This window comes from Channa argus, chromosome 16, assembly GCF_033026475.1.
Source record: "Channa argus isolate prfri chromosome 16, Channa argus male v1.0, whole genome shotgun sequence".
In the NCBI taxonomy this organism is placed as follows: Eukaryota; Metazoa; Chordata; class Actinopteri; order Anabantiformes; family Channidae; genus Channa; species Channa argus.
In genome coordinates, this window is record NC_090212.1 from 17,901,984 (window position 1) to 17,925,045 (window position 23,062).

At 37.2% G+C, this 23,062-nt stretch overlaps 3 protein-coding genes across 6 annotated transcripts; 2 read left to right on the forward strand and 1 right to left on the reverse strand.

Annotated features, from left to right (window-relative positions):
• Positions 1 to 536: 536 nt before the first annotated feature.
• gmfb (glia maturation factor, beta) lies at positions 537 to 8,776 on the reverse strand. Its single transcript, XM_067479266.1, has 7 exons — positions 8,685 to 8,776; positions 5,995 to 6,091; positions 5,580 to 5,629; positions 5,287 to 5,338; positions 5,026 to 5,106; positions 4,828 to 4,901; positions 537 to 3,610 (listed from the first exon to the last, which is right to left on the reverse strand). Exons 1-7 carry the CDS (start codon positions 8,685 to 8,687, stop codon positions 3,539 to 3,541), a joined length of 429 nt encoding a protein of 142 aa, XP_067335367.1. The 5' UTR covers positions 8,688 to 8,776; the 3' UTR covers positions 537 to 3,538.
• On the forward strand, positions 8,611 to 15,726 carry lgals3a (lectin, galactoside binding soluble 3a). 4 transcript variants are annotated; one of them, XM_067479247.1, is made up of 6 exons: positions 8,611 to 8,735; positions 10,853 to 10,870; positions 10,976 to 11,752; positions 13,483 to 13,571; positions 13,838 to 13,994; positions 14,816 to 15,726. In XM_067479247.1, exons 1-6 carry the CDS (start codon positions 8,733 to 8,735, stop codon positions 14,969 to 14,971), a joined length of 1,200 nt encoding a protein of 399 aa, XP_067335348.1. In that variant the 5' UTR covers positions 8,611 to 8,732; the 3' UTR covers positions 14,972 to 15,726. The 4 variants fall into 4 exon arrangements, with proteins under 4 accessions (XP_067335348.1, XP_067335352.1, XP_067335349.1 ...); XM_067479248.1 differs by lacking the exon at positions 8,611 to 8,735 and adding an exon at positions 10,259 to 10,418; XM_067479249.1 differs by lacking the exon at positions 8,611 to 8,735 and adding an exon at positions 10,261 to 10,418 and having other exon boundaries at positions 10,832 to 10,870.
• Positions 15,727 to 17,194: 1,468 nt separating this feature from the next.
• synj2bp (synaptojanin 2 binding protein) lies at positions 17,195 to 22,836 on the forward strand. The gene is made up of 4 exons (XM_067479265.1): positions 17,195 to 17,399; positions 17,945 to 18,081; positions 19,386 to 19,481; positions 20,395 to 22,836. The coding sequence occupies exons 1-4, from the start codon at positions 17,336 to 17,338 to the stop codon at positions 20,533 to 20,535; spliced, it is 438 nt and encodes a 145-aa protein (XP_067335366.1). The 5' UTR covers positions 17,195 to 17,335; the 3' UTR covers positions 20,536 to 22,836.
• Positions 22,837 to 23,062: the final 226 nt, after the last annotated feature.

The window sequence follows — 23,062 nt, forward strand, 5'->3', positions numbered from 1 at the left end:
CACCTTCTGGGCTTTAAATTCCTGTAGTTTCAATAATAATAATAATCTCATTTTAAACAGTTTTTCAAAAGTCAAAATATAACATTAGCATTGTTGTCACTATAATACTGTTGTTCCTATGGCTATTCTTTAGTGTTTTCGCAAAACTTTGCAGCAAATTACATATTCAGTGAAACTTTTTAAGAAAAGAGAATAAGCAAATGTATCTCCTGCATTTAACATTTTTAAATAAAAATACAGTACCTGCTCACAGTTAAGCATGGCGGTGGAAATATTAGCTTTGGGTACAGGAAACACTGCATAAAATGCTTAGAAATGAAAAGGGGGCTTTTAGAAACCCCCTCCTAGTCCCAACTTGAACGTCGCTGAAAATCGGAGGATAGATCTTTATGGGTGTCAAATTTGCTCGTACCATATTTTTTCTATAATGTAACTATAAAAATGTGTCTTGTCATACTAGTCTTCCTTCATTGTTATGTGCAATAGAAAAACCCATACATGACAGTTTAAAAACAGCAGTCATCTCAAAACAGGGATAAACATCGCTGTTATTTTATTTCAACAACAGGACACTGGACACTATAAAGTATGGGAAAATACAAATATCTCAAGTTTCACTGATGCCATGAGGCAGCTGGTTATGATACAGGTTTCAGGTGTCTTTATTAGAAAGGAAAGAAAATTCAATAGTAGGCATTTGAGCACAGGCCACGAAAAAGCTGAACAACACAAATGCAGGTTAAAGAAAAATAATTCAAATATACGGCATAACTAGTCCACCACAAAGGAGCAAAAGTAAGTACTGTAGATCCACAGGACATAACCAGATACATGGCTCAAAACCAAAGGGAACTCTTGTGCTTGCGTCTTCTAATACACTATTGTTACACCCCTTTTCCAACAGAAGACTGTTATTAGGTGCAACTGAGAGCAGATGTTTGAGATGCAACTATATCAGTCCAATCAATTTTACTTAATTAATGATTCTGACAGACAGCATGCAACAGAGCAGCAAATGAGTATGTCAATATATAACTTGTAAGGTTATGCAAAATGTTTAGAGAAACATTAAAGCATGCACTTCTTACACAGTAGCTCTCCACATTTTAAAGTCTTTAATGTCCTTTAAACTAGATAAAAGCTAAACAGATTTTTATATATTACCATTGAAACCAGTACATTGCACATATTTCAAATTAAATACAAAAACTGTTTCAGAGTTAGCCCATGTTGCTCTTGTCCAAACAACCATTTTATCTCGCTTTCCATTTGGAAGAGGTTTTGGATGTCTAGGGTCATAAAATGTTCTTAGCCTACAGTGTAGTTTGCAGTTACGTTTGTTTTAAACCACAGCCTAATACTGGAAAAAAGTGATTACAGTTATTTCTCAATATTCCTGCTGGATAAAACCCTGCCAGGCATGTTAATTAAAAAATGATTAACATTTAACATCAATAAATGGTTTAACGTATAAAATTAAGAGAAGGCATTGGTATGGTTATCTTAGTAGTATGACATCATACATTATGTGATGAGGTCCTGCTTTGAGGCTTAAAGCAGCCACAAACCTCCCTTATCCATTTCTCCATAAGATACAATACTGATGAGAGAACACGTGGAATTAATTTATGCACATTTTGTTTATTAGGGTCAGACCAACATACTGAGCTGATATTACGTTTTTTTTATTAAGAGGAAACTGCAACTCAAGTTATTCACCACAAAATTATGGTCACAAAAACATTCAGTAGCACCTGCAATGCAATTTAATTGTTTTAAGACGCGTTTAAATGACTTGGAATGATCAGCCTTAATAGCTGCTGATCCATAAAGTCTTACTAAAATTGGTTTACGTTTATATGTGTAATTTGTTACATTTACATTAGGTTGCTCTTACATAACTAATATTATATTTTAGGCTACAGTTTAAACTGTTTTAGAGGAATATAAGAAATGCAGAGCATAAAAAGGGCCGATTACATACAATAGTGTTCATAAGTGTTTGGAAAGTAAGACTTCTTTTGTGGGATTCTTTTGAATTTTAAATCCTGTGTGCTTTAAAATTTGCTGTAAATTTGCATTTCTCATTTCTTAATTTTTGGTTAATTTTAAACCCCAAATGAACGAAATACATATCAAATGTAACAAAGTGTAATTGATTAAATATTTCCTATTGGACATTGGCACTTAAAATTCAAATACAACTATCAGCTTTCAGAAAGCTACATTCATCAAAAAGCCTGTTCTGAATGGAAAATGGAAATTGCGTAGATGCTGTCCTTTACCTACCAAGTCTAAATATTAAGAATAACTAGTGTTTGGAGATGTCACAGCCATCATTCTCAGAGTTGTGACCACTACAAAGCAATTAAGTGGCCTTACATCAGAATAAGCAGAACATTCATGAACACTAATAACAGCAATAGCTATAATGCATAATGTTAGCTACCCACCTCCCTAAATACATAGTAGCCCCCCCATACAGAGTAGCCCAGTAGATTAAAATGAGGGCAGGTACTGCTGCCCTGTGTGCATTGTTGTCAAGACTGTAATGGTCACTAGAGAGAGAGGTTAGTTGTACAAATTTTTTAGTCTGGAATGTTTCAGTGGACATATTGTTTCCTGGAGCATAATCATTATAACAAATATGCAGATAAAAAGCAGAATACACTTTTACCCAGGATTCACACTGTTTCTTTTGTAAACAGTGAGAAAGAGATGTGATCTCATGACACACTCACAGGGGCACAGAGGAGGTATACACTTTAAGTCTGAGAAGCGCCTCTTGTCCAACGGTCTTAGTGTCTTTTGCAGACTGGAGTGACTCTAGTCAGTTTTTTACCTAAATTATGATTTTAATTCTCTTAAACAAACATGAAAGAAAGTGACTTGTCCTCTAAGTTATAACTGTGATTGTTCTATTTTTCTGGCAGGAAGTTTGTTTTTAATTTAAAAAAGGAAACTAATGCTCAAATGTATATGCTAAAATAAACCTAGATACACCAGAAAACAACCTAAATCTAATAGTAGGACTTGCTCAAATGATAAAACACCTATTTAACATAAAAAGGTACAAATCAGGAAGTTAAAAGTTGCAAAAAAAAGGCTGTGTAAACTACATAAGATGCAGAGAGTGTTGTTAAAATGTCTTTCAGTTCTCCTGAATGAACATACTCAGGCATTTTTGTCCACTTCAGGAGCTATGGGAGTGTTATTTCAATACAGACACATAACTGGCACATAGAGAGATTGTAAGGGAGACAAAATCAGACCTGAGGGAAATAGTATTGTCAGTTTTAGGCAGATGGGTATGAGGAGTTTTTAAACGCGTGATTAGATCACTTTGAATTGTAAAAATACTCAAAACTCCACAGAAGAGGCCTAAAACTGATTGCAAAGCATCTCTGCAAGCACTATTCAAATCAGGTCTGGCACACAGTGAAGGGAAACATTAACTATGGTGTGTTCACCCAAGAGATGACAAGCTGTGCAATGTGGACCCTCTTTATATCCCAGACCTCTTGATGAGATGACGACCTTAACGGAAGAACCCCAGTTTCTCTCTAAGCCATTCCTCTGTTAGGTCCTCTGTGTTTCTGATCTCAAACACCTGGAAAGAATAAATAAAATAAAGCATGTATTCATTTATTCTATAAAAGATTCAATACAACATCTTTTTATCAGTCACATTTAATATTTTTCCCCCCCGACACTTCTTATTGCAACACCAAATGAGCTGTGGAAGCACCAACATATTATATGAAAGCTTATGGCTTATTTAATTACCCACAAACTACTCATATTTTGTGTGTGTTGGATTTCTCCTTCCTCGTATCTTTTTTATCAGTCATATACATCCCTAAAAGTTGCATTTAGCATTTTCTTGTTGATTTTAGGGAGATGAAGATGGTTCGGCAAGGCCTTTTTTTCCTTTTTGGAGTAATTTTATAATCATCTTATAGCGGATATAGATCCAGATTCTTTTCATCTTGACAGCACAATCTTTTTCGATACTTACTTACTCACATACTTACATAACATATTATGTATTTTGTGTATAGTTACCTGCATAAAAATTTTAATTCTAATAAAAATATGGAAGTAGCCTGGCAGCATCTGATATGATTTATGGAAAATGTAAAAAGTTCACGCTACAGTGATATTATATCCTGACAGTAGGGCATTAAAGTAGAAGCATGCGATGGTAGTTTCTTCATCTCAAACTATTGATTAAAAAAAAAATGCTAACAACAGTGGAGAGTTTACCACAACAAACATTTACTCCCCACATTTACTAGAATAGAAATGTTACATTATTCAGATTTTTCCAGGGACAATACAGCTAAATATTGTTACGACTAAGCAACCGATGCCTTGTATATAAAGCAGATCACAAAAAGCAAATTTGCCTCCCCTGTCCCTGGTTAGGATTTTGGGTGAAAACAAATAAAAAATCTGCATAAAACAGTAAATACAAGAATCAACATGTAAATATACAGATATATTTGCGCATGTACATTGCACACTACAGTGTTGACAAGTCAGCCCTGACGGAGCAACATGACTATATACTACTCCACAGACATATACTGTATATGCAAAGTGTAATTGCTAATATTAGAAGAGTGTGAACCTGACCAGTGTAAATCTATCAAATCACCCGAAGCTGTTCAGTGTTCACATCACTTTTGTGGTTTCAGCCTCATGCAGACATTACAATATTATACAACAGTGTTGCAACAGTTACATTAAGATACTAATTCATTATGACTTACTTATTAACGGTGTGCACCAGCATCAGAAGCTCCTAATGAACAACTTACTAACCTTGGTCAGCTGAACAGTTTGCACCAGCTTGTTTTTGCTTCCCGCGTACATCATCTGCTGCTCTGGTCGGCAACCTGCCAGTCAGAAATACACCAAATTTAACAAACCTTCACAACAATACAGCTAATTATAATCATATGCAGCGGTTCGTATTTTTTAAGTTCTGTTTCAAATCTATAATGAAGGTGAGTTTCTTACCCACTGGACTAGAGAAGATGAAGCAGAGAGGATAAGACACCCGTCCATCATCATGTTGGTACTTATAACTGTACACAACAAATGTTCCTGGTGCTAAGGACCTTTCACATCTTTTTCAAAGAATGAACAAAATGAACTGTTATGTCGATAAGTACTGAACATGTTGCAGGAAGGGCCAGGACACCACAACAGCTATGAGAGACTGAGAAGTCAAACAATGTAAATACTGTTAAAATAAGATTGGTTGTTGATGTAAAGGATATCTTGGCTGTCTCTCTGGCAGTTCATCCTTTAGATCATCGGGAGAAATGTCCTAAGACAAGACAGACACACAGTAAATAGCTCTGTGTAGTGCTGCAAATATACAAGCTACGCATTTACACCTAACAACAGCAGGGCAAAAGCAGGTTTACCCTCTTATATTTCCATGATATTATCATTTCTGAAGAGCTTGAGAACTGAAAGGATTCACATTCCAACTATGTGTGTAGAACATGAACTTGTGCTGTATACAAGTACATTGTCTTTTATTGACAGAGTAGTTACTAACTTACCTCGTGTTCTTCTTCGAGAATAACAAGCTGCTTGTCTTTATCAATCTTCACTGCAAGGTTAAAAAAAGAAGTTAGGCCAACAGCATTGTGGAAATTTTAAATGAGCCCACAGCAGTGTTTAGTGAGGTGAGTTTAAATTGTAAATTGTGGATTTACATTGACTTGTGTAACAGAGTTCTATGCCTTTAGAGTCCATGCCATTGACACACACTCTTACAGAAATCCAATTTAGCAGCAATGACATCTTGACCCAGAGAGGATGGAGGAGAAGGCTTTAACTGTGTTTGATGTTCAAACTGATGTAAACCTAGACTGTCACACCACCTGCTGCATTTGGAGGCAACTGTTTTTAATCTTAGCATTTGAAAAACGGAGAAGAAAAGCAAGTGGCATAAAATGCGTTGTCAGTACTCACTGATGATGGCAGCATTATTGGTCGCCTTCCGGAAACGAAACTCTTTCAGCTTTTTCACCAGATCTTCATCCACATCACACACCACCAGTGATTCACTCTTCAAACAAAGGAAATGCACAAAGACATCGACGTGGTCATTTAGATTCATGAACTACAGAAATGTGTGATTGTTTACAGAGTTTATTGATCATGTAAAGCTTATAAGGACAAAACACTGAAACATAAGATTGTGTGATTTACAGAAAATATAGTTCTTTGTAATTTCCTTACACCAAGTGTCTGTTCCCCTAAAATTTCAGCTGCTAATCAAACTGTATCTGTATCAGAAAAGGGTCTTCACATCAGTTATCTCCCTTTCAAATAGTTAACTTTTATAGCACTTCGTCTAAAATAGTGTTTAACATTAATGCAATATGCAATAGCATAAAGCACTGGCTGCCCTTCAGTTTCACAAAAATATTACCAGAGCTTTTAATGTCCTTTGTTGTAGCTACAGCTTTATTGTGTGTACACTCTGCTCTAGATTTTGTACATATTCCTTCATATCTCACCATCAAAATATTGTTTTCAAAAGAAATGCCCTTATTTTCCATTTTCCTTTTAGCAGAATAAAGGCTGGATCGTTATTATTATCTTTTAAGCCAGCAGAAAGGGTTAAAAATTATAATGTAATTTGTTTCAGTAAACTTTATGTAGCACAATATTAGCTGAAATAGCAAGGCCACTGCATGTACATTTAATATGGAAGGCATGTCTTGTAGCACTTATGACAACCTTTCCCTTTTGAAATAAACCCTGACTTCATGTGTCCACCTTGCTTCTCCTACCAACCTCACGCCCTTGCGGACTGTTCCGGAGACCTGACATGGAGCGTTTTAGTACTTCCAGGTTTCATCCAGGCTCAACATGATTTCACTGGCCTGAACCTGTGTCACGTCCACACAACATTACATAACTCCAGCACAAAGACACAAACTCTTTAGGAGCCTGTGCAGAGTCTCTGAGTTCTATAATTACTTCTCCCTGAGCAGATGGCTGGTGGGAGTCAGGATTTCACTCGGCTCTCAGAGATCTTCACAGATTAAGACTGAAGTGTCTCTGATTGGGGCTCTTGAAAGACACGATGCACGGGGAAAAGATGGAGAACATGCATAGCTATAAAAGCAGGGGGTGGGCCACAGGTGTACTTCAGGCTGAGATTCTTCCAGCTTCGTGCAGCTAGTTTGCTACTTTGGCTGCTCATTCACTCAGGAAATACAGAGCGAGCTCAGGTAGTGTAACGTAATGCGTAACTGGGGTGTAAAAAGCGGTGTTAACACAGCTCTGATCACGGTCGGCACCGGAGAGTTAAGAAGTCATGAAAGACAGCCCCTCAAAAACCAGGAGGGAAACATTATTAATTATGGTAAAGGAGAGCTAGCGTTAAGGCAGCTCCCCAAACCCAGACGGGCTGAAACAGATCGAGGCGAGTCGCTTTCGCTTCGAGCTAACCACATGAGCCGCACTACCAAAGGAAGCCCAGTAGCGTGGCCTTCAAAGTAAAAGCATACCAGCTGTCTGTAGAATTAAAAAAGATGCAGCAGTCATATTTTCCCAAATTGCTTTAGCACGAAGTGTCCAATAATCTAATCCCACTTTGAACATGAGATATTGAGCTTACAAAAAAAAAAAATACCCTTTTTCTGAAAGCCTGTCTTGCAATGAATTGTTTTGTCCAAATGGTTTCAATTTCAAGGATTTAAATAAATAAAGAAACATGTCCACATACCTACAATGCTGCAACGAAATAACATTTGAAATGATTGCTCTGTTATCAATCATGTGTCAAAGACAGTTGATCTACTAGTCAATTAATCTTCTAATAGGTGCAGCTCTCCTTTGGTTGGTTGGTTTAGGTTTCACAACTGTAATTCAGTGTACAAACTTTTGTCACGAGTCAAGACTGACACAGCGACTGCTGAGCAAAACAATGAATCATATGCACTGTTCCAAGAATTCACTCACATTATATTATCTATGTGTCGTTCCCGTACTTATTACTAAGCGTAGAGTTTTCTGAAAATGTAAAACTGTAAGCATTTCTCCTCAATGTGACAACATAATATGTTTTGCAGTACTGGTAAGAAAGATAAAATGTCTTGTTTTTTTTTTCTTTAATTATAATTAACACATTGCCAATTTCTGCCGACGCAGTTTAAACAGCACTAATTATATAAATATTTGTTAATATTCCACCTCGGCCATTTGGATTAGAATTTGTTGCTGTTTAAGAGCATCAATACTAATGATACTACACGTTCACATTGTAATAATTCTCTGACTTGCTGTTTAATGCATTACCTAATATAGTACCAGCATAATAACCAAATCTAGCAGCACAAAAATCAGTGTAAAGATTTATGACAACTGAAACTACTGATAATGCGGTGGCAAAACAGCATAGTTAATTCTTTTTTCTCTCATTGTTTTATTTTGAAATCCAAAGCAGGAAACCATCTTAGCTTTTCTGTTTAACTTCACACCGGACAGAGGGTGGAACTAAATGCTAGGCTAACAGCTAAACGACAGGCAATCTGCGACCTTACTTTAGCAGCACTCTCCTTAATGCCACGTTAGTTGAGGGCGAACCCTCAAAAAAAGGAGACAGGAAAATATCAACAGCTGCCTCACGACAACATCGGACAACTTACCATTGTTACAGAGTTAGAATTCCCCTGAAGCTGTAGCTGCCGCTCTGAATGGTAGGGACGTTTCCAATGTTTTTTTTTTTTTTTTTTTTTTTTTTTTTTTTTAACTTCGCCTCATCTTGTGACTGCTTTGACCAATCGCACACAAGCGCCCCCGGGATGCAAAGGTTGGGCGGAAATCTGTTCTACGACGTTTGCAATCTATTTTCAATGATGAAAAGCCAAAAATAAGACTGCTCAGTTATTTTTCTTTAAGTTGAAGAGAAAAAAAACCTATAGTATCTTTTATCACTTATAATCAGCACCATGACACCAGCCCATAAGTGAACCGACTGTGGAGTATTTTGAAAACGTTGTGCTGTTATTGTAGTGTAGCTCAAACTGGAATATTTTGATTAGATCACCTGTTAAGCCACATACCAAGATTTGTTGTAGTATTTAAAAATGATTCATAAAAACTTGCAACTAATAAGTCATACTGTAGTAATACATTGGGTCAACTGGTTTTGTTTCTCAGTAGTCAAATTTCAAGGGATTTAGTCAGTGCTGATGCCATGGGGAGGGGCTGATTACCTCTAAAACATGATTGGCCAGTAGATACCTGCTGTAGGATTTTTGGGCACAAATTTACAGACCCACCCAGTGTCAGTATCTGTCCAGCATTTTCCGGATCCGGTAGGTTTAGTAGTTACTTGTCTAAGTACTTCCAGAGTAACATAAAAAGACTTTTGCAATTGCAGAAAAAGTGCCTCATTCTGTAAATAAGGTTTTCGACAAAATATACGAGGTTCAGGTCTAAGTTTAATAATGCACAGATTAATGGAGAGGTCCTTATTATTATTATTATTATTATTATTATTATTATTATTATTATTATTATTATTATTATTATTATGTTTTGTTTGTGATTTTTATGTGTATGGTTATTATGGGAGCAACTTTTGTGTCTGTCATGTAAAATTGTTGTGCTCTTGTGCAATATTCTTTTTAATGTGAAGTGAAATAGTCTAATTTAATTTGAGGTGCAATATCTGGTGCTTGTTTTTTGGAACAGTGAAATTTCCCCATTTTGGGATCAATAAAGTCTTATTTTATATTATTGGGAAAGGTTCATAGTAATAAATATCTGAATTAACAAGAATACTCTCTAAGATATGGCTGTTTTATTGATTTTTCACACTTTTTTGTTGTTTTTCTTCTGACATTACCATCACTGTCAAAACACAACAGGACCAGGCAGCTTGCACTTTAGATCACTTGCCAGTAGTTTGCGGTAATTTCACTCAACACGCTGTGTAATAACCACTTTTTCTGGATTGTAACCTAATGTTTGAGCCCTGTCCTAAAATAAGCCAAACAAAAACAAAACCTTACAGTTGTCTTGATACATTTTACCTCAAAATCAATTAATATGTTCCTAACAACTGCAATCGCTGAATTTTTAGGGTTAACAATTTAGATGTGACGGACGTCTTGGCGATCTATTGCATTCTACTTTATAAATAAGTGTCCTTACAAGTATAGAGGGAACAACCCAGCGTGTGTGTTTGTGTGTGGAACGCGCCCACCCTGACGATGACGTAATCAGTGTTCCTTTTCAAGAGTTGTAGTGGAGCAGATCTAACTAACGTTAGCTTGTAGTCCTGAACCTCGAACGGCTTAAATAGCTGGCTACCTGACTTCCCCAGCTAGATAAACCGCCGGCTACCCACTACTGTTACTTTAGAGGAGTCAGTGGTAAGATGAAATATCATATTTTACTGGTTTCTTTCTGTTTCCGCCAGGAAGCTAAAACAAACAAACAAACATGCTAACCCTGTGAATGTTAACTGACAGCTAGCTGGCGTTAACTAGCATCGTAGCTAACTAGCGTTACTTGTGTTAATATCAGTTAAGTAAACTACATTTATTAATAAGTAAATCCCTGTTAATATACAGCTAAAGTCAGCGTAGCTTTAGGCTTGTTTGTCGTCATAATATTTAAGTTATGTTAAGCTATTCCGAGTCTGTGTAGATGGATTTTGTTGATCACCAGTCCGGATGGAAACGTTTACTGTGCTCTTAGTCAGAGCCTCTGTGTGGCATGCTTTCCTGTGTTTGACAGCTATTTTTGCTTGGTTGTTACAACTCCGTAATAATACCAATTAAAGTTGTGTCTGGTTTTGTTTTAGATCATGGACGATTTCTCGGTGAGTTAAACGAGCTGCAGTTTTAAGTCACTTTATCTTATGGTTGTTGAACAGATTCTTTACTGCAGACATGCGAAGTAACTTTCCATTTCTCTTCTACTTCAGCTGGCAGATGCCTTAGGAGATGACAGCCAGAGCCAAGCAAAGAAAATAGGCAACACTAATCCCTCTGCCCCTGCCAGCAACCATCCACCTCCTACAAACCCAGGATGGCCTGGTTCAGCTCCTGGAGCTCCCACCCAGCCCTCTGCTCCAGGTAACTTTGCTGGTGGCTCATCTGGTCCAGGAGCACCAGGGCAATTCCCATTCCCCTCTGGTCCTGGAGCACCTGGGCAATATCCAGGGCCTCCTTCAGCACCAGGTGGATACCCCCCTGGTCCTGGCATACCTGGACAATACCCCCCTGGTCCTGGCATACCTGGACAATATCCCCCTGGTCCTGGCATACCTGGACAATATCCTCCTGCCCCAGGAGCTCCAGGTCATTTCCCCTCCAGCCCTGGAGCTCCTGGTCAGTTCCCTGGGCAGTATCCACCTGAAGGAGCCCCTGGTCAGCTTCCTGGAGGGCCAGTTCCTTATCCAACCGGACCATTTCCTTCTGGGCCTGGAGCTCCCCCGGGGCCATATCCAAATATGCCTTTTCCGAATCAGCCAGGAGGGGGCAATGGAATGTATGGAGCTGGTGGTCCAGGTGCATTCCCTGCTCCAGCAGGCCCTGGCTCTTTCCCTGCATACCCTCCTGCTGGAGGCTTTCCCCCAATTCCAACTGGGTCATGGGGACCACCTGCAGGTGGAGGCTTTCCTTCTGCTCCTGGCCCCTTTGGTCCTGGCTCTGGGCCTATGGGCCCATACGGTGGACCTGCTGCTCCAGGAGGCATGCTAGTGAGTACAAGTTGTGGTTACAAATCTTCTTTTGCTAGCTTTTGCTGATGTTTTTTTGCTCAGTTGTAAGTGCATCTGCTTTGGTGTGACAATTTGGGGAATTCAAAATGGGAATTTACTGCTAGCTACTAACTAAAAGAACTTGAATCTTTCACCAAAGTTGCAAAGGTAAGCTACACTGCACTTCACCCTCTACGATATACACTACTCGCAAAAAGTGAGGGATATTCAACTTTCAGGTGAAATTTCAGAATGCATCTAAAATGCACAACAACCTTTTTACAGTTGAACTTAATTTGAAGTTCTCTAAACTTCTGAAAACACACGTCCAACTGTTCATTGTTTCAGTATTTATTGCATAACGTGCTGTTCCCTGAATAGGTGATTAACTGCAAAAATCACAATGTGATTTACGGATCAAACATGATCCATGAATAGACCACTAAATGTTCTGGTTCAATGACAATTTGTATTTAAACAGTTCACTGTCATCACGCTTTTCACATTTTGACATCATGAGACCAAGATGACACTTAACAATTGACAAGATATTGAAACATTGACATTTTGTGTTGTGGTATACCCACTACTGTTGTTATCTTTTGTTCCAATACATTGTTTGAAATTAAGAAATCATGATTTAACATCACCGTAGTGTGAATTTTTTACATATTCCATAAATTTCACCTGAAAGTCAAATATCCCTAACTTTTTGTGAGCAGTGTAGATATTCAGTTCTACTCTACTACAGGGTTTCTACTCAAATATACTAGCTGTGACTTAGTTCCTGTCTGCCCAATACTGCATTTGGCGGAAAATAACGTTTCTTCCCTTGTTGGGATATACTGCAGGGTGGTTCATTTCAAAGAGGGCTTTGAATATTTTGTCTATATTCTTGGGCTCTGCTGGGGTGCAAACAAAGCATTAAGCAGAACAACACATTTTCCAAAGTAGTTATCAGAAATCTATTCTTGTCTTTCAGCCCAGATATAATCCACCATATAATTGAAAGCAATGATCTCAACATTTGAGTTGGATATGGACATCACTTCCAGAATCAACACATGGTTTGAATAGTGCCAAAGACTGGAAATATACTGAGTCTACATTTTATATTTTGTTCAGTCTGCCTGCGGGATATCATGTTTTAATTAAGTGCAATACAAAATATATGCCAAGTGTATGAAGGTCAATTTATTTACTCTGATAAACTCACAGTTGCTGTTTCAATTTCTGCATTGAATTTTGTATATGATTGCAATTAAAAGGTTTTGGTTTTCTGTCATTTTGCTCTCAAGTCTTTTTTTTTGTACCGTTGATGCCTTGATGCAAAAATTTTGAAAACAGATTTGACTTCTGACGGTTTTTTCCAGCCTTTTCTGACATTGTCTAAACTAATCACAGTGGATTGCGTAAGAATGGAAATGGATGACTCATTTGCGTGTTGCATTAGGAATGTGGGCAGGGTTCAAAGATTTGAGTAATAGTTAACTAAAAATCCTTTTCAGTTTTATTGACGATAACTGTGATGGAGCAAAACTATTAGTGAATCAATCTGGGTATGTCTCAACATTTGTCCTCTAATATAATTAGAAGGGTACAATCAACTTACATTTTATATGTAATTTGCTTTATAAATATAGTCATTAAAATACATAAGCAGAAATTATGTTAATTTTGCAATGAAGTTAGTTACTTGTCATGATCTAAAACATGACTATTTCTTGCAGATGTTGCCACATGATCTCCCACTCCCTGCTGGAATTTTGCCAAGACTTTTGATCACAATAATCGGGGAGCCCATGCCTGGTGCAGACAGGTATAAACAATATTTATCCTCTTAACTCTGCTTTTAGTGGTGCTTTATGTTTGAGTTGTAAACATAACTGGATGCTATATTATAACGCTGGCTCTTTCCATTCTAATTTTCTGGATCACAGCGATGTTGTCATCTTGAACCTGTGGGTTCAGGCTGGTCAAACATTGTTATTACTATAATAGTAATAATAACAATAATAGCATTACGAGAACTCTTTTTGGCTTAAGCCATATTTTATTATTTGGCTGCTCTCTTTGTTTATGCAGGTTCAATGTTGACTTCATCAAAGATGAAGATGTTGTCTTTCACTTCAACCCTCGATTTCATGAGCAAGCTATTGTTAGAAACTCCAAAATAGATGGACGTTGGGGGCCTGAGGAGCGGGGAGGAGGCTTCCCATTTGTACAAGGACAACGTTTTGAGGTAGTTATATTGGCAGGTCTGTGGCCAAGATTGGTCAACTCAAAATGTAAAACATTTTACAATTAAATGTTTGAGTGCCACACCCGTGGCTCACCCTCACAGTGTTTTCATTTAGGATTATATTTCTCAAAACTTTAGGGGCGTGTACAGAACAGACTTGAACAGACTCTTTTGTGTGTGTGTGTGTGTGTGTGTGTGTGTGTGTGTGTGTGTGTGTGTGTGTGTGTGTGTGTGTGTGTGTGTGTGTGTGTGTGTGTGTGTGTGTGTGTGTGTGTGTGTGTGTGTGTGTGTGTGTGTGTGTGTGTGTTACTTTTACAGTGTGCCCCCTGGCCTTATGTAGGTGTTTCATTTTGACATAAAAAAGGGTCAGTGGAATCTCCTCACGCAGAACAGTGTGGCGTTCAGAATGTCTTTTTTTCCCTTTTTTAAAGTTTACCTAACAATTTATGGTCTACAATCACAATATATCCCATTTTGGGAGGAGTTCCAGCTGCAGAAACTGTGTTGTCCTTATTTCTGCAGTAATTATATGGTTGGACTGTTTATGGTATCATTATAATATGTCTTTAACAAATGTTATGTAGCACCTTCATGTAAAATCAGTGGTTTGGGAAAAGGGTCACTTGTGTCAGTAAGCATCTTCCATATCAAACTGTTATGTGTACATTTTGTTCACAGCTGATTTCCACTACCTAAACAATCATTGATAAGTTGTCAATCAAAAATAATTGCATCGACATTTTCTGCTAATTGAGTAAGATATCCTTTTACTACCTGTGATAACTTATATGTGTATAACATTTTTGTTGCTCTCCCTGCAGCTGAAGATCCTTGTAGAGGAAGACATGTTTAAAGTTGCAGTGGACGACACCCACTTGCTGGAGTACGAACACAGAGTTGGCGGGTTCGAGGATGTGACCCTGCTGCGAGTGCTCGGAGATGTCATCCTCCACAGTGTTGCCCCAAGCATGATCTGAATGTCAGAGATAGGGACCCACATACAGTACAGGAAGTGTAGGTCAGACTTTACCACTGTATTTCTGTGTTTGAAACCCCTTCAGATACTTTAATGTACTTGATGGAATTTGCAAGGCACAAAAGTCAGCAAAGTGCTATCTTAGTCCACCTGGCACTTTGTCATTATTTGCAGCGCTCATGGCAGATCACCACAGGTGTGCACACTCTAATGCTTTTCCTTTTTACAGGATGATAACTGATTTTATAGCTATTCACAATCCACCGTATTTAATGATGTAAAAGTAACTGTAGTGAATTGGGATGTCTTAAGAAATTATTATTATTATTATTATTATTATTATTATTATTATTATTACATTGTAGACCCAAGGGGAAACATTTCATATATTTTCTGCTAGTTTGCTCTATTTTGTTTACAGTGCATGTATGTTTATTGTGTCCTTAATATCAGAATCCTGATAAGCCTTTTTAATGCATGATTCTGATGCCCTGACCTGAGAACATACACAAGGCTAAGGATTTAGTTTGCAAAATTAATTTAAATACAGAAGATGAGGCTTTTCTTCAGTAATAATCCTCATGGGCTTGTGATTTATGATTTCATGTTGAAGTCAAAACGTTTAAAATTGCTTGGACTGAAGTAAAATGCAGAGAGGAAGAGGGGTGGGGTCTTTGTTGATTTGTTGCCAAAGCTAACAGTGGTAAAGTATTTTGAGATTATATGCTTATAAATAAAAAGGCAACAAACAAATAATGACTGACCCTTATTATGAGCCACTTCCCTATATGTAAATCAGGGTTTCTGGGGATTCTTTAAAAGTCTGAAATTCAATCATCGTAATCGCAATTCAGGCCTTAATCTTTAAAAACTCAAAAAAAAGTAATAAATACTATTTTTGATAGGCCTTAAAATTATTGATCACATTTAGGTTAGGTTCATCTTGGAGGGCAGGATGAAGGTGTAGTGATGATGACTGTACCCTTCATTCAGAAAAGTTGTTTTATTTTATGTACATTTTGATTCAAGCGTAGTATTAAGAAAATGTCTCTTTGCTGTTTTAAATACTAATGCATTCGTATTCACACGTCAGATTATTACAGTTAAAATGACTGTACATCAGTCCAATCAATCAATGGGGCTTACAGCAGACCTTCCTAGATAAAGATTATGCCCAGTTTTGTTTGACACTGTTTTAGAGGTGTTGATTAACCTGTGTGTGATCATTGTGGAGGATGCTGGTGTTGAACTGCACTTTGTTAGACAGAGATGTTCTTCTGTAGCCTACTGAGATTCATACAAAATATCAGAAAGTCTTTATAGTTTAACGCAACACAGTTCAACAGTATCAAAGACGGGCTATATGGCATGTTAAACTGAATTTTGTAACTTTCATGAGTGAGGATTTATTAGACTGAAATTTAACCGTGTACCTAATAAACTGCCATCTAGGTGGATTTAATTAGTTAAATACATCAGATTTTACCGCTGCTGCTCCACAAATAATTATATTATATTATTATTACAATATAATAATATTATTATTATTATTATATTAAAAGTAAAACTGAAGTTTTAACTGCTGTTGCTGACAAGCATGAATTTCTTAGTAATTTGACACTCAATTCAGATGGACACATAAAACAATGCATCATTGTCCTATTTCAGGTTCTAAGTGCATCTTGTTTCAAAATTCTTTAGTCTTCTTCCAGTTTAAGTCCGCACCCCACTATACAATGTCCATTCTGTAAATTTAGTGTTAAATCTTTATAGTTCAAATTAAAGACACTTTAATGTTTTTTAAAAACCAGCTGTGCCCCTTCATATTGCTCTGTGTTCCCACATTTTTTATTTATTTATGGGCACAGTAGTAAGACAGTGTTAATGTACATGTTTCAGTATGAATTGCAGTGATAAAATGTACCCAATTGATTGCAGATATAGGCTTTTTATATTCTGGCATTGCTGATTTTCCTAACGCACATTTGCATCCTTCTACTACCAAAGGACAATAACACCAAAGGATATTATAAATAACACTTTTTGCTCGAGTACTGAGTTTGTTGAGCACTTTTTTCTACTGCTGAAAACCGTCATCACCCAGCCTGAGAGAAAACGGTCAGCACGTCTGACCCTGAACTAACTGACTTTACATTAGCACGGGAACAAACTCTGCGGCTTCATGCTGAGAGTCAAAGGTCGGTCTGCGGTTCCGCGTCATCCCGCCCGGGGGCAGCACGACCACGAGCTACCGACTCTGACGAAGCAAGCAAATCGAAACTCCTCAATGAGTTTCACCTCCAGCTAAATAGTTTGTCCCCTACTTTCTCCGAAGCATTTTTAAATCCTTTGGTAATTTGACAGAATGAATGGCTCCTTGCGATCCTCACCCAGCGTGGTGCACATTAAACTGAAGCGAGGACCGGCAGGTGAGAAGCTAGCGGGCATTTAGCAAGTAGCTAGTTAGCTGCGCAGCACACAAAAACTACCGTTGTCAAGCTAGTTGGTGTCCTGGAGCTAAAGGCTAATGTCTTGCGGTTTGATTTAAAACCAGCAGTAAACCACGTCCTAGTGTGGTTGTCGCTCAATGCAGCCAGAATAATTGAGTTATGGACTCATTCTGAGCTGTTATAAGGCCGTTTAAATTGAAATGAACAATATTTAAGTCACTTTACCGCTAATGATAAATCTTTCAAAGTATCGTTAACACCGTTAACAATACTTACTCGGCCTGTCAGACTGTGGTATGCGACAGTTAAGAAAGGTTGTTTAGCACCAGGGGAGCTCGATCTCCGGCTAACACTTGGGGGTCTTTAGATTGTATTTATGTGCCGCATTGTTGGATCCCACTTCTCACGTACAGTAGAGCGTTGGAAGGATTCCTGTTGTACTTTGACCCACTGAGATAAACGAAAGTTATGATCCGTATCAGCAACTTGTGTTCTTGTCTGTTTTTTGTTTGCTTGTTTTTTAGGGTTGGGTTTCAATATAGTTGGTGGCGTGGATCAGCAGTATGTTATGAATGACAGTGGCATATATGTGTCCAAAATAAAGACAGATGGAGCTGCAGCTTTGGATGGGAGACTGCAAGAAGGGGACAGGATCCTGGCGGTAATAAAACGTTGACTCACACCAAGGTTTTAAAACGACATGTTAAAGAGAGTAAAGCCATTTTTTTTTCATCAATATAGTTAGTAGCTAGTACAAATGCTCCTTCATCAGAAATTAAAGTTAATGTTTAATAAAATTATGAAGGGAGATGCAAAGTATATACAGTCCTTGGCTACTACTTCAGATAATTGTATTTGTATTGGCAGAACGTGCATGGGTTAAGTTTGCATCCCCTTGAAATGACATTGAAAAAATCTCGTTGGTCTTTGGAAAATTATTTTAAACTTTTCTGATGCTTCACCAGCCAAACAGTAGATCCCTATTTAAAGATGATTGTTAGATTATTTTTAGTTTTTAGTTTTGTGTGTGTGCCCAAGATGGTGACATTACTGTTTGGATTTCTTCTAGTATCATTTCCTTTTTTTTCTGTAAGATGGAGCAGAAAACAGCCTTCTTTCCCATCTATGTTTGTACATTGTAAACAGATTATTATTATAATTATTATTAGTAGATAAGTTCAGTGAACTCAATTTGCAAAGATAAGAGGGAAGCTAATATAGAATAGTTGCAGCTCCACTTCCTACGGTTTGGTTTCTCCCCTTATCAAACTGAAGATTGATTTTGAGTTTAAAACTGGTAACTGTTTTGTTACACCACCAAGCTTGCAAATAATTTGCGGTGCAGATTTTAAATTGCGCATATTTGCTACTTATCTTTGCATTAATTTGAAGAATCTTATGTCTTTAAGCCGTCAAACAGTGCAAGCACTTAAATGACACCAACACTGACCTTGTGATGGACAATTTTCTCTGATTCTAACATGTATTAAACATTGCAATCCCGAATATATGCAACTGGTAATAATGATTGTTTTCTAATAACAGTTAACCACTAATCTACATAATTAGTTTATTGGTCTATGAAGCATCAGAAAGTAGCCCATGGAGATGCCCTTTAGCAAATCTTTGTATTAAAGAATAGTCGGAAACCCAAAGATATTTAGTCTGCTACAACATGAAAAAAAGAAACAAACCCTCCGACTAGAGAAAAGAAAACAACAAACTGCACTTTTTCTTAAAAATGAAAGTGATAGAAATAAATAGTAATAAAAAAAGGTCAAATATTCAAACCAATTTCAAAGTTGTTGTTTTTTTTTGCTTTCAGTTGATTGACATATTTCTACTCCTGACTAATCAGAAGTTAACCTAATGAATAACTGCAGCAACTGTTCTATCACACGCTTGAATGCGATGATGGATTATTGAACAGTTCCTCATTGTTCTTGTTTGATGTGGGTTTTGTAGATCAATGGAGTGAAACTTGAGGACCTGACACACAGAGCTGCAGTAGAGCTGTTCAGGACAGCAGGGGAGCATGTGGATCTACATGTTCAGACAAAGGTTTGAGGCGCGGTGTCCATCGCATATGTAATGTTCCCTGAAATCAGATCTACAGTATGTTATCACAATTCAGAAGGGACCAAAGAATTTAGTTAAATGAAAGTTTTTAAATCCAGATTGACAAAATAGGCCATTGTGGCTCCATTTATGCTAATGTTAAGTGTATAAATTTTAACAATACTAGTGGAGTTGGTCTCTGTTTCTAATAAAGTGTCCACCTCCACTATAAAAAAACAGTGAAAGCCTAAGAAGTCATTTAATTTTATATTAATAAACTATAGCAATTAATTCACAGTTTTAATGACTTGACTGACAGGGGTCAGTATCACTCCGGTCAGTCTGTAGCTGTGCAGTCCCAATACTGGAGACTGCAAAGAGTGTGGACAGTATTCCCAAGGGTCTTGGTTTTTGTAATGAAGATACTTGCCACCCAGTGGAGTCATGTGTCTGGCTAATGTGCCTTTTATTATTTTTTTGACACCACCAGAGGGTCTATGGCATTAACAACTGAGAGACTCCAGGCTGTAGGCTGCAAATTAACCAAAATGGAGTTGAGAAAATTTTATTAGCCTTTATCATCTGCATGGGCATTGTGGACAATAGAATAATTTATACACTTTTCAGTGTCTAGATTTAACACCTAAATATAAAACAATTAATGTTTTACAGGTGATATGTTTAGTCTAACATAGTTTAAAACTCTGAAAATGCAAGAGGCATTACTGTTATTAACCAAAGTCCATGGTACAATCAATCTGAAAATATGAGCATGGAGCTTAGCCTAAAGATTTCCCATTTTCCTTTGTAATAATTTGATTAATAACTTAGTAGAGTGTTTGTTGAATCTCAGAATAAAGCTTCAACTATAAGTTGCTTAGATGTTTATTCTTGATTTTATATCTGTGTCTTGCAGTTGCCCGGTTACATGAACGGACCCGTAGGAGCACAACCCAAACACCAATCATCTTTTTCTTTTCTGGGAAACGTGGCTGCGTTTGTGGGAGTTGCTGCCTTCCTTTCATTGATTTACATGAAGTACATTAGGAAGCACTAAACTGGTGCCATGTGCATAGTATTTTTTTTAGATCATAAACTTTGCTCAAGGCCAAAGACGTGAACAAACTAGAATGTTTTTTTTTTTTTTTTTTTATAAATGAGATTGGTAGGCATTGGTGTCACTGATGAGTTTCTCCATGTCCATGCGCATTATGTGATTTAATGGTAGTTTCTTGACACCCTTCCTATGCAAATGCTTGCTCTCTTACCACAGAGGTTATTCTTAATAGATACTGTAACTTTCTGACGGTAAGAAGATACTTAAGGATGTATACATAACGTTCCTGTGGCTGGGCTGAGCTGGGCTGAGCTCATGCAGAAACAAACGGCTGCCCACACCCCGATGTTGAATACAGATAACTGTTAAATCCTTGGGTTAGGTCAGAATGACTCAAGCTTTGGGCGCCATTTACATACTTAAAGACTCTAGCGTACAGTCGCTCACAGACCTTTCTGTACCTCTATTAAAGATTGGTAGGTCTTACTGTGAGTATTGAACCCATTCCTTTTAATTTCAGTTTCTATTCAAAATTTTTGTGACTGGGTTTGATTTCATGGGGCCATCCTGCTGTGCTGCTTGGATTGAGCTGTAGGGTTTTAAAAAGCCTGCACGTAATGAGATAAATCGTGACTTTCAGTGCCTTTTTCCTCGCTATTTCAAGTAATGGTGGTGTTTGGTCTGTTGGCCCGTATTGTGATCAAAATGGAATTCAATCCCTTACGTCCATTAAAACCATTAAACGGTTTGACTAGCTAAAGTTTTCTTATCATCAGCAAATCCCATTAAAAAGCAACAAACCAATAATGAGACTGGAAAGTGCTTACAAATGTACAACAGTCAGTTGATGTCACTATTATTTAAAAAAAAAAGTTTGCAAATCTGTAGAAACAACAGTAAAATAGTGCATATTTTTAGTGACCCTTTTCAGCTGTGCACTAAAGCAGATTCTGTGTTCTAGTTACATTTTTCTAGAAGCAGTGATTATGATTGACTCAAACCACATCGTCGGTCTTTAGAAATGCAACCTTGTGTCTCACTGGTGTGTTTAAAATATTTTTTGGGCAACAGTGGTGAGCTCAGGTGCACAGGAAATATATATATCGGAGAGTATTGGATAGTAAAATCATAGTTTTAACCGTTTAATTTGTTGCCAGTTAGAAACATGTAAATTATCACCAGATTTGTTCAACAATAACCACCAAGTATTATGAGGTCTCTCCTTTACTCAGGGTAAACGATTCTGTATCACACAAATTCTAACTTGTGGTGAGCAGTCATTTTCTTAATACTCAAAACTGAAACCTCGCCGCCACAGTCACTTTTAAACATTCAACTAATTTTACACTACGATAAGTGCTTGTAGCTGCATCACACCATCTGCTAAATGATTTGCCGTGGTGGTAAATATGAATGTTGGAGTATGTCTTCATGAAAAAAGGACCAAGAGCTGCTTGAGCCAGTTCCTTGAGTTGCTGAAACCTTTAATGTTTGTTTGTTTTTTTGCACTAGCCACAATCATGGAACTCCTCCATTAATGGCCATAGAGCAGATGAATAGATGAATTATGTGTGTTGGGTGTATTTGACCACATTTGTCAGTCTGCATTGCACCTATCAGGTAATTGTCTCTGACATTATGTGGTTGCTGTTGTCTGTAAATAAATGTCTCTGCTGACTGGGATTGTGAATAATATTTGCAGGATGGATGGATGGATCAGAAGCATTAACAAACTAAGTACAAGCTGGTTTTTGTTTTGGTTTTTTTGGGACACCCAAGAATCCATTAAATTTGATGTTGAAAATCTTTTTTCTTTTTTTTTTTCTTTTTCAGAGAAATCCTGGGAGTCCTGTGAGAATAAAGGGATGTGGGGAATAGTACTGATTAAAAACAAATGCAAGTTAAAATGATGAGGCCTGAAATGTGTGAACTATAAGCCACAATTGTGAAGGATTAAATAACAATTATAAAGCAGTCATGTGTAAATTGTAAATATACTTTTAGAATTTCAGCATCATTTACTACTAAATGAAAATTACCAGGAAGCACGTCAAAGTTATGAGTAAGTGAAGGCTGTGACCTATTAACTTTTAAATAGTAAAATGATCATTTAAAGGACTAAGAAAAAATCATTGTAAAATCAATATAAGGGATATTAGAAATAATAGATGGTAATTATGCATTTTCATTTTAACAGTAAGTGCAGATGGTAACTTTAAGTGCAGTTAGCTTAGCCATAAATTTCCAAATTGCCGGATGTTGTCAATGTAATTTCAAAATAAAATTGGAAATTTGTTTCAATTAGTCAATCTCCTTTCTGAATGCCGTGAATACTGATCATACAGTTATGCATGATACAGTAAAATAAAAAGGTTGTTTATGGTAAAGAGTTGTCTAATATATAAGTTAGCTATTTTGACATAACTGTTTAAGAGATTTATGGTTGTGTTACAGACTGCAACCCGTTAATAACCCGTTTAGTTATGGATCTAGGAACAAAGTGGCTTTTGTTAACGTGTCGTAACGA

What these genes read in the sequence shown, in the direction of transcription:
- gmfb (XM_067479266.1), bottom strand. An exon ending in CAATAATGCTGCCATCATCA is followed by an intron (nt 5,630 to 5,994) that starts GTGAGTACTGAC and finishes TTAACCTTGCAG; the next exon opens with TGAAGATTGATAAAGACAAG. An exon ending in CATCTTCTCTAGTCCAGTGG is followed by an intron (nt 4,902 to 5,025) that starts GTAAGAAACTCA and finishes TCTGACTGGCAG; the next exon opens with GTTGCCGACCAGAGCAGCAG.
- lgals3a (XM_067479247.1), top strand. An exon ending in CCCATGCCTGGTGCAGACAG is followed by an intron (nt 13,572 to 13,837) that starts GTATAAACAATA and finishes TTGTTTATGCAG; the next exon opens with GTTCAATGTTGACTTCATCA. An exon ending in TACAAGGACAACGTTTTGAG is followed by an intron (nt 13,995 to 14,815) that starts GTAGTTATATTG and finishes CTCTCCCTGCAG; the next exon opens with CTGAAGATCCTTGTAGAGGA.
- synj2bp (XM_067479265.1), top strand. Translation starts at nt 17,336, where the DNA reads ATGAATGGCTCCTTGCGATCCTCACCCAGCGTGGTGCACATTAAACTG. An exon ending in AAGGGGACAGGATCCTGGCG is followed by an intron (nt 18,082 to 19,385) that starts GTAATAAAACGT and finishes TGGGTTTTGTAG; the next exon opens with ATCAATGGAGTGAAACTTGA. An exon ending in ATCTACATGTTCAGACAAAG is followed by an intron (nt 19,482 to 20,394) that starts GTTTGAGGCGCG and finishes TGTGTCTTGCAG; the next exon opens with TTGCCCGGTTACATGAACGG.